Source organism: Dermacentor albipictus, chromosome 4, assembly GCF_038994185.2.
Source record: "Dermacentor albipictus isolate Rhodes 1998 colony chromosome 4, USDA_Dalb.pri_finalv2, whole genome shotgun sequence".
In the NCBI taxonomy this organism is placed as follows: domain Eukaryota; kingdom Metazoa; phylum Arthropoda; class Arachnida; order Ixodida; family Ixodidae; genus Dermacentor; species Dermacentor albipictus.
Genome location: NC_091824.1, coordinates 124,764,040 through 124,782,514, shown reverse-complemented (window position 1 = coordinate 124,782,514; position 18,475 = coordinate 124,764,040). Strand labels below are relative to the sequence as shown.

The window sequence follows — 18,475 nt, the reverse complement described above, 5'->3', positions numbered from 1 at the left end:
GCACTGTAGGTCACGTGCGCACCATACCCGTTTAAGAAAGAATACATCTCCAGGCGTTCCAATACTATTTTAACATTGAAAAACAGGTGTTACGCCTATATGTGGGGCGTGCTACGCATTACAATTTCAGTGACAAATGACACCTTCGAAAATGACGTTCAAGACGCCGGCTGCAACGCATGCTCACCTGCCATGGCCACTCTCCGGCGTCGGCTGGCTGTCCTCCAACGATGCGCTCAATATTCTTCTCGTTCAGCAAGCTTACTCCACAGCCTGCGTTCCGCGTCGAAATCGACCAGGACATCTCGCATCACAAGTGCTACAAGCTCTTTTCCCCTCCTAATTCATTTCATGCTTTCTCTCAGCCGTCAATCACTGTCTTCTTCGTGAAACAGAGGAGCAATGAGTTTTTCTCTTTGCGAGTTTACCATAATGTCAAGTTTCGAAGAAGCTAGCCTGACTTGCTGGAATCGCTACTTGCAGTAGCCGAGAGCTCTAGAACTCGTTTCAGGGAAAAAACAACATGCGTACGCTTGAAATTTATGTACACGTCCACGCTGATGTGAGCATAGATAAGCGGCATATACCAACCAGATTGAAGTAGGACAAATTAAGGCAGAGGAGCACTGCTATTTGAAGAGTAATCTGTCATGAACGAAGTTTGGCTACTGTTTACATGTTCTAGTAGTGCACATGGAAACTAGACAAAACCCTTGGGCAACCCTGTGCCTTGAGACGCTTCAAATGTCAAAGTCATCGAGAAGTCGCATGAGTAGGATCTGTTGAACGATTTGCTAACTCTACTAAAAGCTGGAACTGAAGAAGGCGTACCGCTTCGCCTGAGAGAGATGGCGGGCAGCGGACTTGCGTGGTGTCTCATTGCATCATTACAAACAGCCAAACGCCACGCTCAGCGTGTCTCGTTACATTCTTAAATTGCAGCCAAGCGGAAACGTTGTACGGCAGGGCTTTCTGGCATCTCAATTACCGTAAATAATGTTAATCAGGAACCGACAAGGTAATGTTTGTAATGAAACACTTGCAGGAGCCCCTAGAATTCTCATTAGTTTCCGTCATAAACAAATGAGAAGCTGCGAACTATCATACGCGGAACTTTACTCGGATGAGAGATGCCATTCCTAAATCTACGCATTTTGTTACCTCTGAGCTTCGTTTTGCCGATGGGTGCAGAAGGCTTTCATCAACTGTGCAATGCGTTCCCAGTACAGCTGACTTAGGTGAAGAGCAAACATTAGTGCACATGAAGCTGGACTTGCTTTAACGACGGTTAAAACATTATTACAGTGATGAATCACGGTCATCCAAGGTATAGTGGGGTGTAATGATTGTCTCTGCTGTTTACGGGAGCAGCTCGTTCTTGTCGCATCGTTAGCGCAGCAGGTTTGCTTTACACTTTTTCATTCAAGAATATTTTTCTGAATCTGAAGAGATGACTTACGGTGCGTCCTCTGGAACTGATAAGAAATGTGAAGGCTCCCGACTGATAAAAGTAATAAGCTCAGTATTCGTACGCCCCCACCCCTTCTTTTTTTTCTTTTACGCTCTGGTAAGCCGCGGAAAGTAACGAAATTCCTGTCTGCTATCATTTAACCCGACTTAGACAACATGAGCTGATAACGTAGGAGCATTGTTTAGTTGGTTTCTTCAAAGCAGGGGCATTACAAAAAACACAGATGTACATTGACAGGTAAAAAAAGCAGCCGTTTTTTTTTTCATTGCGTCTGCATTTTCTACGGACGCGTTTTTAGCACTGTTTTTTTTTCCACAAACAAATTTGTTTTTTACTCAGCGTAGTCTGTTCAGGAATGCTCGATTACTGGTGCTCCTGAACTATAACTGCGCCATTACTTAGATTACTTTCTATAGCAATTCACTGGTAAACGACTGGTAGATCCACATTCATTTCATTTAAGAAAACATACTTACCGAAGTCTGCAGACTACGGGAATCCGTATAGCTTCGAGAGTCGTATGTACGGTGATTCTTGAGACTTCGAAGAGGGATTGCCTTAAATTAAATTTGAGACAGACAACTTCGAAATTTTAGTTTAGCGTAAGTACTATGTGAAAGCTTATTTGTAAGATTTGAGAGTGGAGCTTACTTATTGAGTGTGCATTGTAACGTGAGAGTCCTTTAGTTGCATTCAACTTGCATAAGATGAGTGCTGAATTCAAGAGCGCGAATGACATTGCAGCGTTTCTCTATTCGTGGTGATATTTCATAAAGGAGCTTTTAAAATCGTCACGTTCCAGATTTGAGTTGCCCTTGATGCGACAGCACTTTTTACAAACAAGTGGAAAAGAAACAAAGAAGACTCGCTTATGGCCAAGGAATTTATGACAACGAAGGCCACTCGAGAACTTATGTAGTTCTTTCTGATCCTACACCACGATGTTTCTTTCAAGTACCTAGACTTGAAGATAGGCTTCACTTCTGAGTACTGCTTCTATAACAACTTAAAGCAGGTTTTTCTTGAGCGTATTTAAACAAGCATCCTCTAGAGACGCCAAAGTAGTAGTGCATGACTTGGCATCAATCAAGCGCGACAGTTATTGTCGATCGCTTAAGCAGATCAACACATTTCTTTTTTAGACGAAGAAAAGGTCCAGAAGAGAACGAACGAACACTTTCCTGTTGACATCCCCTACAACGTGCGCTCTTTTAGATTGTCCTTAATGCGGATTCATAAAGCAAACAACTGCTTGAAAGTCTCTTGCTCCAGTCGAACTATATATATTTATCATTGCCAGGGACGCTATCGACGGACTGGCCAGATTAGCCGCCCTCTTCCCTTACGGCATGCACATTCAAATGCTTTCAGCATTGTGAGTCTAGCAGCGACGGCTTCTTAACACCGGTTTCTTTCATTCTAAATCATCCAGCCAGGTTGTGCGCCGAATAATCCTCTGGGGACGTTGACGCATTCTCAGATATTGAAGCTACGCACCGCGCATACCGGATGCTACATCACCGGCGAAATAATGGCCGTATGCCCGACAAAAAAAAATAATCTGCTAAAAGTGCGGCACTCCTGCTGAGCAGCACACGCCCTCGGCGTCGACTACGTCAAGTTGAGCAGGGAGGTCGACCTCTGCCCCTCGAAACAGGCATGCACTCCGCAAAGGTGAAAAGTCCTGTCGCTTGCTCACTGTGCGGGGACTGTGCCTGAGCCAGCAGGAGAAACCGCGCGGCGGTCAGCAGCAGGACTGTCAGTGGTGTCGCCATGCAGACCGCCATGTCGGGAGGAGCGCGCAGACTGGCGCGGGACTCCGATTTATAGCCCCCAGTTTGTCGTCCTTTCGCGCGGCCCAGAACCGGTGCATCGAGTCACCCTCGCCCAGTCTGCCATGCATGGGTCATGTTTTTTTGCCCCCGGGTGTGTTGACCTATGCGGGCATGCGATAAGGGATGCCCCTTACCGCATGTGGCGGGTGCTGGGCTGGGGAACCTGGGGCAGTAAGGGGGGGGGGGGGGGCAATGCTTTGCTGTTAAGGCGCTTCCAACGGACAGCGTGCTCGGACGCGTTCGCCACCAGGCCAGCTTGTCAACACGAGCGATTGACCGCTTCGTCTTCCCCCACCCCCCGCTGTGGAGAGCGCTCAATAAGAAACGTACCTCTGCCCCAGGTAAGGACCTTATCTAATCGCTAAAGACGTCGAGTGTAGCTTTCAAGGTCCTCAAGACCAAAGCTGCCCAACTGTAGGGAGAGTGAGCACCCGCCGCGTTTTGTTCTTGATTCAGGAGTGTACTTTAACTGATTTGCATTGCGTCTCGGCTTGAAATGGACCTTTCTGCTTTTGAAAGACATCTTTGTTTTTGCTCTTGTGAAAACGTCAATTGGGTCTAAGATTGCAAAGTCTTGCAGGAGTCTGCAACGCTTGACGTTGAGGTATGAGTGACCGGGCTTGCAAACGTTGGCCTTGCAGAGCAGGCTTTAGCCATCAGTGATTCTAACAACGTTGCATTGATTTCAGCGGGAGATCACGAGAGGAAATTCTCGCTCTTGTAGATGACAACGTGCGAGGTTTGCGCGTAGTTATCGCTCTTTGTTCTAGTATTCAGTGTACTTATCAAACACCCGCTTTGTTTGTTCATTTGGCATCACAGTAGCGAGTGTGTAATGTCTATATTAACTTTGTTTAATATCGTTAATAAACAAACAAAAATGGATCCCGACATATACATCAATTTCAACAAAACAAGAGAAACCAGACGCAAGCACAGCAAAACGATTGTGATGCCACCGACTAAAACTACTGCTTATCGCTTCTCGTTTTTCCCTCGAACTATAGCAGAGTGGAATGCTCTACCGCAAGAAGTCGCTTGTATGTCCTCGGTTGATTCATTTGTGGCTGCCGTACAATCTTTGCAATGAAGCGTGTTCGTTTTAGAATCACCATTTTCCTATTTTTGTAATTTTGTACATGCTGCCTTTCCCGACGCAATAGTCTGTATCATTAAGCATTCTTTTTTTATGGTTCCTCGTAACCTAAGTTTTTGTTGTTTTTGACTTGCAGTGCCGACTTTGTATACACTCACTCCTGCCTGGACTGCCAAGAGGCAGTTGGCAGTATGTAATAAATAAATAAATAAATAAATAAATAAATAAATAAATAAATAAATAAATAAATAAATAAATAAATAAATAAATAAATAAATAAATAAATAAATAAATAAATAAATAAATAAATAAATAAATAACATTTAATTTCGCCGGTGAAGGTTCATCCCGCGAATAACACGCGCCACACGAATGCTCAAGTTCCAGATGATGTTCAAATGCCAGCGACATTGATGCATCCATATGGCATGAGAAAGTGACGAAAATATTTGGGTGCTTTCACTGAAAACCATGCCTAGTTGCATATTTAGAGTTAGAGGAATACGGAGATAAAAGGTGCGAAGTCGACGTAATAAATGCGCATACATTTCTGGTGTTAGACGGGGACGTTGAACGTTAACTTCGTATGAAAATATTCCAAAACGCTGAAGCGCATCTGACGCTTACTGGCGGTCTAAAACAGCCGGATGTTTTGTTTATCTAACCTGCAGAGCGACTTTATTGACTTTTTTTTTAAACTTACGCAGCTTTGGGCTGTGCGGAAGGCCATTGAGGACTTGTTGGATTTCGATACTAGATCTGTTCTTCTCAAGTCAAATGAAACTTTCCCGTTTGACTGCAGTTAGGAGTGCTATACTTACGTGTTTTCATAATTTCCGCTGATGATTACGACTTCACTAAAAAACAGGAGCTATGCCCCCGACGCGGCGGCGAGACTCGGCCTTCCCTTTTTAACGTGGGAGCAGCCCCCTGCGCGATAATCGCGTATCTCAGGACTGTCCATAAAGTATTTCCATCCATCCATCCATGCTCGATGAATTACAGCGTCCATATAAATGGCGCAAGAAATACTTGGTTCATCATCCTGTTTCAAGGATACTGTAGGAGGCAACCTTGTTTCTTCCCCTCACAGCACTTCCGATAAACGGTACATGAAATACTTGGGCGAAGAAGCGGTGCTTTTGAATATAACATAAAGGAGGCGACAGACACGACCGACCAACATCGTCTCCCGTTTCCTGTTGTAAGGCGCTCTTCCTTGGTCGAATATGTGCCAACCGACCGAGATCAGTACTCTTGCACGTGATATTATATATGTCCCTTACACACATATGGGGAAGCAAGACGTTCATATTTTTTTTTTGCTTTTTCTACCTTTCTATAGCCCAAAATCCCCGATCGTTTCGGCAGAAGCAGACCATCGGCATAGATGAGGCCCTCGATCTCTCACGAATGTCAGACATGGATGAAAGAAAGACCAGAATTTACGTCTTTGCTTCCTCTCTTCGTTGCGCTGTTGTTCTAGACCACATGCGTTGCCCTGTTCTTATTGGGCGCCACATGCTTCACGATACTTAACGCGCACTAATATTAGGGCGTACTGCGCGTGACGCCATTGTGGAAAGTTCGCGCACGTTTTCCTAATAGTTTGTTGCAGATTAATTTCCAAGCTTTGTTTAGAAACGTGAGATAATTCGTGGCATATTTTCGAGTCCAACGAACGCGTGCTGCTGCTTATTTTGCCCCCCGTGCTTTCAAAACAAAGGAAAACATTCTGCAGCAGCTATCCTACTGCCCTATTTAGAAAACACTGGGTTTTCAAACAAACAGTGCCAGCAATAAAGGGTAGGACAGGTCTTCAAACCCAACGCGACACGAAGGCGGCATTTACGACAACCAGAAGGGTGAAATGAAGGACAGAAACACAGACACACACCCGCTTAGTTACTTACTGGTTTTGGTGAACCGACAGTACTCGAGCACCGTCCCGACCGATCATCAGCTGAGAAGGCAGTGAATACACTTTTGTGTTTTCTCAGAACTTCTGTCCGTACATGTATCTACACCTTTCTCTCTCCCTTCTCTCTCCCTTCTCTCTCTTCCCCTTTTCCCCTTCCCCAGCGTAGGGTAGCCAACCAGACTATTGACTGGTTAACATCCCTGCCTTTCTGTATTCCTCTCTCTCTGTCTTGGTGTTGCGCCATTAAGCACGATGTCGCCGGATCAAGTCCCGGTCGCGGCGGCTGCATTTCGATGGGGGCGAAATGCAAAAACACCCGAGTACTTAGATTTAGGCGCACGTTAAAAAACCCCAGGGGGTCAAAATTAATCAGTGGTCTCCCATTACTGCGTGCCTAATAATCAGATCGGGGTCTTGGCACGTAAAAACCCTTAATTTAATTAATTATTTTAAAGCACACACACACAAAACTATGATGACGGCTACAGCGACAATAACAGCCACGCAAACATTCAGCAACAATGAAGGCAAAAGAAAGAGCATGGAACCATGAAGAAAGAGCGTGCACTACAACAACAACAACAACAACAACAACAACAACAACAACACCGCCGACGACGACAAGCAACAAAAACAAACAACGAGAAGACAATGCACCAACAACGAAGACTAGCAGCAAAATAACATGAAAACAATGACAGTGACGAGTTCAACAACAGGTGTATCACCGCGACACGGGCGTCACGTCCTATTTACAAAGCCACAAAGGCACGAGCAGTGGCCGAAGAACTTGTGCACCGTTTTGTCTGAACAGGCATTGTCATTTATTCACCCTCTTCTCGCAGGACGCGTGTAAGCGGTGATGGTGTCTCGTATCCATCCAGTGAAGTGGTGGACGCGCGTGTACACGTCCGGGTAGGTAGCCCGGGCGCAGCCGGAACCGAACGACGCCACTCCCAGCACGTACCAGCGACCGTCCGATAGCTGGCACGATAGCGGACCACCGGAGTCACCCTGGGTGTGTTTTGGTGAGCGTAACGTAAACTCTGGGCAAAGGAAATGCGCAGTCATGATCCACATAGCAGCCGGTGTGACCTTATGTGGCCAATTGCCCCGTAGATGTCTAATTAATCCACTCGCGTATATCGCATTGTCAAGTCGGAGTCTGCAACATCTGATAGGCAACCAGGACTACCCGACGTCACGGCTTAGCGGCTATGGCATAGCGCTAAGACGTTGATGTTCATTGTTCAAGTCAATGCTCATGCGCATGAAATTGCGAGTTCCGTAATTCCTTGGGTGTCGTGCGGCAGTGACGGTAGCAGACACCACGCAAGTGGGATCAGGGAGGGCGTCCTCTGACTCCATAAACTACGAGAGTGCATTCGATCTAAGAGCGCATACTTCGGGGAGCTTCTTTCGCTATACAGGTTCCCCGTTGTGTGTCTTAACGAAGCCGGTGTAGACCGTCATTTACTTCTTTCGAACTATGCAATATATTCATATTCGCGAACTCCGAGCCCTAGCCGAACTATGATATGCGTCAGACGCGATCTAACTTCCTATGTTCTCGTCTCCTCGGACTCTGATGTGCCTGAGTTCGTTGCCTGTAAAGTTCAGTTCAAAAAGCTGCTAGTGGCCATTGTTTGCGTTTATATGCAACTAGTATCGCGAATTACTGAGGCAACGTTCATGCATTTCTTTCAAAGGATTCAAGGACCAGTGCTATCTTGCGGTGACTTTAATGATCATAACGTTACCTGGGGAAGTAGCCACACTGATTCTGTGTAATTCCGTGTAGCTCTGTGTAATTCCTCGTCTGTTTATATGCTCATCGCAGTCTACGTCACGGCCGCTTGTGTGTAATTGTGAGTTTGTTTGCAAACTCATTGAGGTGCAACCTGCATTTGACTTTTATATTGATATGTTTATGATTGTATAGGACTGTGTGCAGTGGATTTCTTACCCTACGACGTGGTTTCCTTTTTATGCGAAGCATATTACTAGAGCTCAACCCAGCTCCTCAGACGCGGCGGTGTCGCCTTCAATGACCTTGAGTACTCACGCCATACCACGTGACACCGTGACGTCACGACAGGGAGAAACGGGGCTCCAACTCGCGCCGTCGCTCGCGGCGTCGCCTTCAAGGCTGACCACGTGACACCGTGACGTCACGACAGAGGAGAAACGGGGCTCCAACTCGCGCCGTCGCTCGCGGCGTCGCGGCGGTATATAAGCAGCTGCGCTTGCCTCTGCTAGACACTCACGAGGTGAGATGCCTCCTGGAGACAGAGCTGCTCGTTGGAATGAGAAGCGAAGGTTGCGGCGTGCTACAGAGACTCTGGCCAAGCAACGTGCTCAGTATGCGGCTCGGCGACAAGTTACTTACCAAGTTTAGCCACCAATATGCTTCGCATCTGACTAGGCTTAACTAAGCTAAGCCTCAGCCAATTTTTTTCATTTTCTTACATATATTTTTTGAGATTGTTGTTTCTGTTACTCTAAAAGGAGTTGCCGCCACCATTTTAATGTGACTACGTCTCTTTTTGTTATTTTCATTTCAAAGAAAAAAACGATAGTGCTCTGCCTGGGTCGAGTGGCACGTGCTCCCGTGCTCCCTGTCATAAATCTTGTAACTGTACACGTATTTCTTAGGCCTAGCTAAGCCTAACGACGTTGAATTCTAGGGCAAATCGACGACACGCATCACAAACGTGCTTTGCGCCCTATACATAACGAGCAATACGCAAAATGTGCTCACGTAACACACTCCCCTTCCGGGCCTTCCGCCGCACAGATGCCACTTGCCGATGGGCACGTCGTAGATGGAGTGGCACTCTCTGAGCGGCCGAAGCGGCACACGAAGCTTGTTCAGGATGTAGGCCGTGGTACCCTGCGTGCGCTCGTTGCCCCAGCCAGACACGGCGCAGGTCAGGTTGGACAGGGGCCGCAGGGACGCGGGCGCCAGGCAAGCGGGCCGGACGTGGCCCGATCGGCGGAGTCGCTTAGCGAGCCGCAGCAGTGCCAGGTCACGCTGCAACCGGCCGTAGCCCGGGTGCGGGAGCACGTGCGTCACTCGCACCTGCACCTCGCTGCCTTCGGCTCGCCTCTGGTCGTACTCGCCGACGCGCACGAGGAGCTCCGCCGGGGAAGCGGTGCGGCCCACGGAACTGTTGGCGCGAGCAGAGTCACTTTACTGGCGGGAGATATGGTTCTGCAGAGGCCTTTTCGCTCACGTGAACGTAGAAGTTCACGTGCGCTGTGAATGCAGTACACTACAAAGAATCCCACATGCACAACTTGCATTCGTATGTGTCCCACCTAAGGTTAGCCAAGCTGTACAAAGAAAAAACGAGGTACAATAAAAAAAAAACGCAGTGCAAGATACGATTTTAAGGCCTACGGTGTTCGGTCATCGGAGGCCTGACGACTGAATAGCATAGGTCTCACGATTGCATCTTGCATTTTGTTTCTTTAATCATTGTTTTATTTGAATAGTTTGGCTAATATGTTAGCCGGGACATACAACATAAGTAAATAGGGGCGCCAGCCAATGGTACCGGTTATTGCATGCGGTGTACTCTTATCACAAACAAAGAACATTGCTGATACTTAGGCCCAAACAATGAAACGTTCCTTTCCTTCGAGCGCTTCCTAACCTTACGTGAGGCCTCCTTACAGCGAAGGACCGATGGAGGAAGCAAGCATACTCTGAAAGCTCCCTTCACCCGTCCTCACGTAAGGAGCGGTTGCCGCCATGCCTGGGTTCGAGATTATCTCTTAAAAGCTTTAGGCGAACACCAGAACACCACTATTCAATAAAAAAAGGTTGTATCGTCACACAATCTTTAAGTTGATGAGTTAATATAGAGAAGCGTGGACGCTATTTTCTAGTTTTGTTTATTAAACCTAAAGAAGTAGCGTATTACGGTGCAAAACTTGATGTGATCCAGCAACGCTGGTACGCCGGCGTCGTGCAACGCCTAGCAACGCTTCCATGCCGCACGCGTGACTGAAACGAACGTGCCTGGCAAAACGTACCGTGCTCGCGCTTCTCCGAAGGTGGGCGACAGCACGCACGCGCAAGCAAACGTCACGTGGTTAAGCAGTGAGGCGAAGCGCTCGTTCAGGGCCAGGAGCGGCGTAAGGACGCATGAAGGTAGCTTGGTCCAAACAATAAAACGTTCCTTTTAGGTGTGTGCGAATATTGAAATTTTCGATTACGAATCGAATACGAATAAGGCGAAGAACTCTCTTCGAATATCGAATCGAATATCGAATACATGTGTAGTATTAAAAAATTGCAAGAGAGGTAACAATAGCTTTATTACCCTTTTAAAAATAAGATTGCATTCTACAAGGTTGCTTCAAATTAAAGAGGTACTCAATTATAGATAATGGACTCAGGTAATGCCCTCAGTCAGGTAAAACGCTTGTTACAGATTGTAGTGAAGGAAAATTAACTGCTCAATATGGCCAGAAAGTAAACGCTCTCTATGCACTGTCACATTTCTACCGGTAGAAAAGACTCACTAGGAACTGAAGTGGCAGGGATCGCCAAGTACTTCCGGGCGAGTGCACTTAAAAGCGGGTACCTGAAGCGGCCAATGGACTGCCACCACTCACAAGGATTCATGCCCCTTTCCAGAAGAGGCTTTTGCGCGTAGTCTGTAACTTCCCCCTCAGGGGCAGATGCCAAATGTGTCTTCTCTTTGTTCATCACTAGATCGTCAAAAGCATTCCATACACTCGATGCCACCAGTGGACACGAAGTCGACGATGGCATGGCGGTGTCCCCACGGTGTTCCACGACGGCTTCCTGGAGCTCCCTTGTCACAAGGTTTTTCAGCCAGATCATCTGAACAGATGCCTGATGAACTGTGGCCATAAAGCGCGGATCAAGAAACATGCCTAGGCTGGCCACTTCATCAAATTTCCACTCCGCACAAAGAGCCTTGATACATTTTGAATCAATGTTAGCAAACCCTGAGTTGCCTTTGCAACCTTCAAGGCAATGGGGCATTCCAAAAATAATTGGAATTATAAAGCTTGGTGAAAAAGAAACCGAAACTGATCATGTCTCAAATGCCTGAAGCAGATAGACTGAAACAGAGCATACAGATAATGGCAACTCAGGGTTGCAAAGGCAACCCTGAGTTGCCTTTGCAACCTTCAAGGCAATGGGGCATTCCAAAATAATTGGAATTATAAAGCTTGGTGAAAAAGAAACCGAAACTGATCATGTCTCAAATGCCTGAAGCAGATAGACTGAAACAGAGCATACAGATAATGAGCGGATCATGCGAAATTCTCAGTTAATAAACATGTTCTTAGGAGAATGCGGAGCAAGCATACAATTGGTTAATTGCTCAATTATTCGCAGTCTATCCGAATATTCGCCGTTTCCACCGTTATTCGGCCGTCCTCGGATATTCGTGAATTTCCGAACATGCATTTCTCGAATGGAATACGCTTCGAATATGGAAAATATTCGATTCGTGTTCGAAATTCCGAATATTCGCACACCCCTAGTTCCTTTCCTTCGAGCGCTTCCTAACCTTACGTGAGGCCTCCTTACAGCGAAGGACCGATGGAGGAAGCAAGTGTACTCTGAAAGCTCCCTTCACCCGTCCTCACCTAAGGAGCGGTTGCCGCGTGCCTGGGTTCGAGATTATCTCTTCAAATCTTTCCGCGAACACCATTATTCTATTAAAAAATGTTGTATCGTCGCACAATCTTTAAATTGAATAGCTAATATAGAGAAGCGTGGACGCTTTCTTCTAGTTTCGTTTACTAAAGTTAAAAAAAAGTTGCGCATTACAGTGCAAAACTTGATGTGCTCCAGCAACGCTGGCACGCCGGCGTCTTGCAACGCCTAGCAACGCCTAGCAATGCTTGCATGCCTCACGCGTGACTGAAACGAACATGCCTGGCAAGACGTACCGTGCTCGCGCTTCTCCGCAGGTGGGCGACAGTGCGCATGCGCAAGCGAATGCCATGTGGTTAAGCAGTGAGGTGAAGCGCTCGTTCAGGGCCAGGAGCGGCGTAAGGACGCATGAAGGTAGCTTTGGAGCTACCTTATGCTGAGGAAGCACCAAGGAAGCCTTCACCGAGGGCCCCTCAGTAAGGAAGCTTTCAGAGTGACATAAGGTAGCCTCACCCCAATGAAGGCTTCCTTAGTGAGGTAAGGAAGGTTTCATTGTTTGGCTTCTTATGCTGAGGAAGTACCAAGGAAGCACCAAGGAAGCCTTCACCGAGGGCGCCTCAGTAAGGAACCTTTCAGAGTGACATAAGGTAGCCTCACTGCAATGAAGGCTTCCTTACTGAGGTAAGGAAGATTTCATTGTCTGGCCCTTACAATATTTATAGACACCGAACAAATTACAGACACCGAAAGCGTAGGAAATAATCAAAATACAGTTTCATACAAAATTTGCAGACCAAGGTCCTCAGACCGGAAAGCCGCTTATTGGCTTGGCTGATGCTCTTGATGCACAAAGAAAAATGGGGTTTTACGTGCCAAAACCAAGATCTGATTATGAGGCATGCAAAGATAAAGAATAAAGAGAAGACAAGGAAGGCAGGCAGGCTGCCCAGATAGATGTCCACTCGCCTACCTTGCATGGGGGAAAAGGGGAAATAAAGAAAGGAAAAAAAAAAGACGGATTGCGCCTGTGTTCGGCAGAAGATATGGCGTGTGGATAAGTGGCCCTCGCTTTCTTTCTTTCTTTTTTTCTTTTTTGCTGCGCTGTGCACAAGTACACATCACCAGCGGTGTAATTCAGTGCTACACGAATACTGAGGCAGAACAAGCGGATCGCAGAGCATGATCGCGCGCTAAAACACGGTAGAAAATGGCATAGTTTTGGTACCTGCGCACGTGATTGCAAGACCGTGGGAACAAGCAGACGAAGCGGAAGTACATCTCTTTTGCTTCTGTTCGAAATAAAACAAAAAACACGCAGAGATTCCGTTTGTGTGTTTTATTATTTACGTAAACTTCCATTGGTCAATTCAAGCTAGAGATCACACAAATAACAGATGTTGCCTTGAATAATTCTCGAAGTCACGGGTCACCACGAGCGCCGTCACACTGCGGACCCGAGTACGTAAGCGTAGAGACGCGACTACGTCACTGCCCGGCTTGGAGCGCGGTCGCCGCGAGAGAAAGGGAAACCGGCGTTTGGATTGAAATTTCAGACCTCTCCGCGGCGCGTAGCGATGTAATTCTTTGCAAACATGGTGGTTAGTGCGCATCGTATGCTCTGCGCTTGTCAGCTCAAAATGACCAGACCTGGTGAGGGGCCCTTTAAGGAGAAAAAGATAAAAAAATAATGAAAGAAAAAACGCCTGGCGTTTTACATGACAAACTCACGATTTCATTATGAGTCACGTTGTAGTGAGGGACTCCGGAATAATTTTGACCACCTGGGGTTCTTTAACGTGCGCCATATCAATGGCACACGGGTGTTTTTGGCATTTCACCCCCATCTAAATGCGCCCGCCACGGCAGGCATTCGACACCGCGCCCTTGGGCATAGAGCGCAATGCCTTAGGCGCTACGCCACCACGTATGGTGTTAATAACAAAAGAAGCGCTTTTGAAACAGCCTTGCTTGTCCTACGCGTTACAATAGATATTTCGAAGATGTAATCTTCTTCTGTTATACAGAAAAAAGATTTAGAGTGGCAATGCGCGGTGTTCTTAACAGTCAATAAAATGTGAGGGCATTGAAGTGCTGCGGAGTTACGTCGATAAATACGTGAAATATTTGTTAAATATTAGGCAGGTTAGTTATCCAGAATTTGGAGGATCGTGCCGATCACATCATGTTTGTTCCCTTACTTGTTATCTGTCTTTACTTTTCTTCGTTGTTTACGGCGAGTTATCCTAGAAATTACTGAATCTTCGAGTCTTCCTTTGTAAACTGGTGCACTGACAGTTATCCGCTGCCAGAGAACACAAATGCTAACATTCCCTCACTGCCCATCTTTACGGTGCTTCGTTTAGTCCTCTGACTAACCTGTTTTCTCGTTGTGTCCGATCAAACCTCTAATCTGCCATTTACCACTTAGGCATAGCCAGTTTTACTTAGTGATCTTTATAGCCTGAGTTTTGTAATACCCTCTACAATTTGAGCTTGGAAGGCCTTGTATTCGATGAGAACCTGTTCTTCTTAGTTCATTCCTTGTGTGTGGTAAGAGCTAGTACCGCCAACAAGTTTAAGCTTTCTGTCTTGCCTTTCTTGTTACATTTCTTTTTCCAGACAGTCAGCTCAGCATTTTGTAAAGATAGATGATCATCCTTTCCTCTGAATTTTATCAGTAGTAGTTTACCATGGTGGTATACCGCATGCAACACTAGTAAATAAATAATAAAGAAAGGTGTTCATATTGGCATTCCAACTTTCAACACTGCCGCGTTCGCCCACCTAAACAGAAGATGTCGATATATCGACGGCACAAAAGGGGAAACTGCGAAATGGCCTAGCGTCCCGCTAAGCTGGTCCTGTGTCCCGGGGACAATCGTTTTCAAAGACGTATGTCGCATTGTACTCCCGGCGACTTCGCGCTCGAAGATCCGATTCGGTTCCGAAATGGCCTCTGTAACTCATTGTACTGCCAGAGCATTGAAAGCTCTCTCGAAGAGAAACTCGCGTTTCGTGCTGACATTGTTTCGTTATCGGTCGGCGTCTTCTTTGATTGTCGCAAGTCGCGTCTGGACTGTGGAGCGTGTCGGCTGGTTCTAGCTCAACCTACTTAATATATTAATGCGACACATAGGCATTAAGATCTGCTCCGAAAGAGAGAGATATATCAATACCGCACCGAAATAGAACTCAGATTGCAGAGCAAGAGTATTGCCCTCCGAAGAGGAATATTGATTGTTCAGCAATGTATAGATGGGGCCATGCCGCGTTGCAAGAAAGTAACAATTCAGCCTTTCCCACACCGTGTCTGCCAAGACCGTTGCAGACAGAATGGTTGTACGGCGACCAAGATTGGCTTCGCCGTCGTGTTTATATCAGACTACCATGAATGCTTTAAGGGACACTGAAACAAAACACTAAATCAGCTAAGTCTGATCAACCATTATTTCACTCGCGGCGATATTTTGATTATTAGCAGAAAAATAACAATGTTCAGAGTTTAATTTCTTAGATTTCGCGCCAGAACAGCGCTGTGGCAGTGTGAATTTACAAATATCAAGAGGTTTTTGTTGTGTGTTAGGACTTCTGCAATTCAGTAAAGCTTATCAAAGGTGATTTAAATCAGTCTTTGGCAATGTTGAAATACAATGTAGTCCTTGTTTCGTCATAAAAAGATTAACTAGGCATAAATAGACGCCATCAAAATTTATGACGTCAGGGCCAAAAAAAATATTGATCCTCGGGTCTTACGATAACAAAAAAAAAAACTTGATATGACTATGAGGCACGCCATAGTGGAGGCCTCTGGCACAATTTCGACCACCTTGGGTGGGGGGAGGAAGGGGGTGTTCTGTAGGTGTCCGCCTAGTGGACATCTCCATTTCGTCTGCTGCTGAAGTTGTGATTGGCTGGGCCGGGGTATGCGTCAGGAGGAGAAAGGCGTGCCCTGTCAATCAGCGCTTCAGGAGGTGTTCTGTAAGTGTCCACTTAGTCGACATGTCCATTAACGTCTGCTAGTTAAGTGCTGACTGCCTGAGGGTGCCTGTGTCCTTCCTGATGCATAGCCCAGCCCAGCCAATCACAACTTCAGCAGCAGACGATGCGGGCATGTCCACTAGGTGGACATTCATTTCATCACGCGTCATTTCTTGCTTAAACACTTCATCTCATGGTAAGAGGGTCTTCTCTTTTTTGGGTATTGTAGACGGCTAATGTAATAAAACAGCTCTAATTAATTTGCCTCTTTAGCGTCCCTTTTACAAAATAATGTTCTAGGGAAGTCCGCAATGCGAAGAATCAGCTGCCACATGATTGAGAGGCCAGCTGATAAGCGAGTTGCAGCTACATCCCTATTTCCTCCCCATGTTCGTGGTTTAACTCGCTTCCTCGGAGCTTTGTTACTCAAGCTTCGTATAGGGCTTGTCATGGGTGGCTGAAAGTTTGCACCAACAGGGGCGGGTACTCAGTGTATCCTATGGTTTCTGCTAGCAGGCAGCAGAAACACGGATTCCTATAAAATTGGATTACCCCTCCTACAGCAGGCAGCGGTATGCGCTTTATATAGAGACATTCGTTCATTTGGCTTGCCATATGCTAGAAATCGACGGCATTATATTCCCCATTTGTCGTGCGTCTTGACGAGATCAAGCGCATAGGGCTCTTGCATTTGTGAAGGCGACAAATATAGACTCCCGATTACAGCCTGCCAGCTTGGTTAGAATTTTAGCTAATTTGTGGACAATATGCCTGATATTAATTAAGTGCCCTCCAATGAGCGTGTGACGCACATGCACGTGTTATTTTCGTGCTGTTCTCTATTTCTACCGTGCGCAAGACGCAGGAAGTGATTTGGCGCGCGCGGCAAGCTGCCAATAGCTACTTGAGTAGTACCGGTCTGCAAACCTCTATTTTGCAATATCTCCTGTCAGGGTTCTGCCTTTTCAGTCACACCGAGCCCCACTAGGTATACATAGACAGCCGCAGCTTGCAGAAGCCTTTTTGTCAACGGAGAACAAGAGGCTGGCCGAAGAGAAAGGAATCTTGGAGCCTTTCTACGAAACCATGGAAGTCCACGCGAGGACACAGCCACAGAACGTTGTCTGTACCACTGGGAAACCGTGGAGGAAAGTGCTCTTAGCGAAGACGGCGGGGGCTCTGTGGCGAAGAGGTTTCGAGTGGTTCATACTTGTAAGCAGAGTGCCGGAGAACGGGCACTACAAGTCAAACAACAGAGCTCTCAAGTGTGGGCCTCATTATACCTGGCATACTCTCTCCCGCCCACTTAAGAAAGCAAAAGAACTTCCTGCTGAGAGAAGCTGCGCTTAGGTAGGGTTCTAATCGTAAACATACATAAGAAGCCGTAGAAAGGACAAAAAAAACAAGCAACCACGTTCCTACACTTTCAGCATGCTCAAGGTAGTGTAATTGCATGGCTGACTGTGCCCCTAACAATTTTTTTCTCTTTGTTTTTAAACACTACTATGGCTGTGCTTTCTCCCACTTGGTTGTAGTGGTGGCGTCGCGTCAAGTGGTTTTGGCATGGCAGCTAAAACAGGAAATGGTTCCGGATGTGCAGGGACTCAAGATGTTCTACCACTTGTCCATCTTTCCAGACTGAAACAAACATGCGAGCAAATCGCGCTGGACCTGTTTTCGCAGTGTTGACGTCTTCTCCATGTAACAAAGCAGCCAAGTTGCGAATAACCTCGTTCTTCGATTCTCGTTGCTCTGCCGGTGTGGTGCTGTGTGAGACAACTTGCTCGATTATACGAGTGTTACGCAAACGCAAACAGAACGCAAACAGAACGCGTGTGTCGTGGCGGCGAAGCCTACCATGTATGTCGCGTGTTTACATCATTCTTTTTTCACCCAGGCCGGCTACAAGTTATTTCCTCGTTCCTCTTCTAGGATGATTCATTTCAATGCATCTTTCAGAGTCAACTCAGAGAACTACGACAAGCAGTGAGCGAAAGCACCACTGCATGTAATCTACACGATGACGAATTTGCACAGGAAAATCGTGTAGCCTCTGAACGCCTTCCTTTAGTTAATGTTGACGCTTAGTACCTTACAATATGGCACACATACTCACGGGAGAGATTTAGTCGCAGCACCGCTTAACTTTTTCCCCGCGCAGTAACAGAGATGACATATGATTTCTGTATGTTAGAGAATTTTTTGTAAATTGAGGGCCTAAATAAGGCATCGATGCCTAGCAATCCTCACTATTTCAGTTTTCTTAATAATTCAACTAAATATAAATGAAATCGGTTCTGTAGTTGGGTAATAAGAGTATTTATGCGCTCATAGGTAAGCCATTTCCTCTTGGGAAGCTCAAAAGAAAAAAAAGGGAATATCAGAGCGAAAAGAAAGGAAAGTCTATGCTCACAGCGTAAGTTCGAAAGCGAATCAGCATCACCAACAAGCAAGTTTTCTGGTCGGAAGACGGCGAGAATCGAAACCACGGCTTTGGTGGGCTGCTATGTACGTCGACGTGAAGTTG

At 46.4% G+C, this 18,475-nt stretch overlaps 1 protein-coding gene across 1 annotated transcript in view; it reads right to left on the bottom strand.

Annotated features, from left to right (window-relative positions):
• Window positions 1-18,475, bottom strand: part of LOC135899508 (transmembrane protease serine 9-like) — a 47,529-nt gene that overhangs the window by 16,176 nt on the left and 12,878 nt on the right. The window contains exons 4-7 of the mRNA XM_065428782.1: window positions 9,085-9,493; window positions 7,156-7,337; window positions 3,171-3,322; window positions 188-273 (exon numbers count right to left, since the gene is read on the bottom strand). Of these exons, the coding sequence (XP_065284854.1) occupies window positions 188-273; window positions 3,171-3,322; window positions 7,156-7,337; window positions 9,085-9,493 (829 nt within the window). The remainder of the gene's footprint in view (window positions 1-187; window positions 274-3,170; window positions 3,323-7,155; window positions 7,338-9,084; window positions 9,494-18,475) is intronic.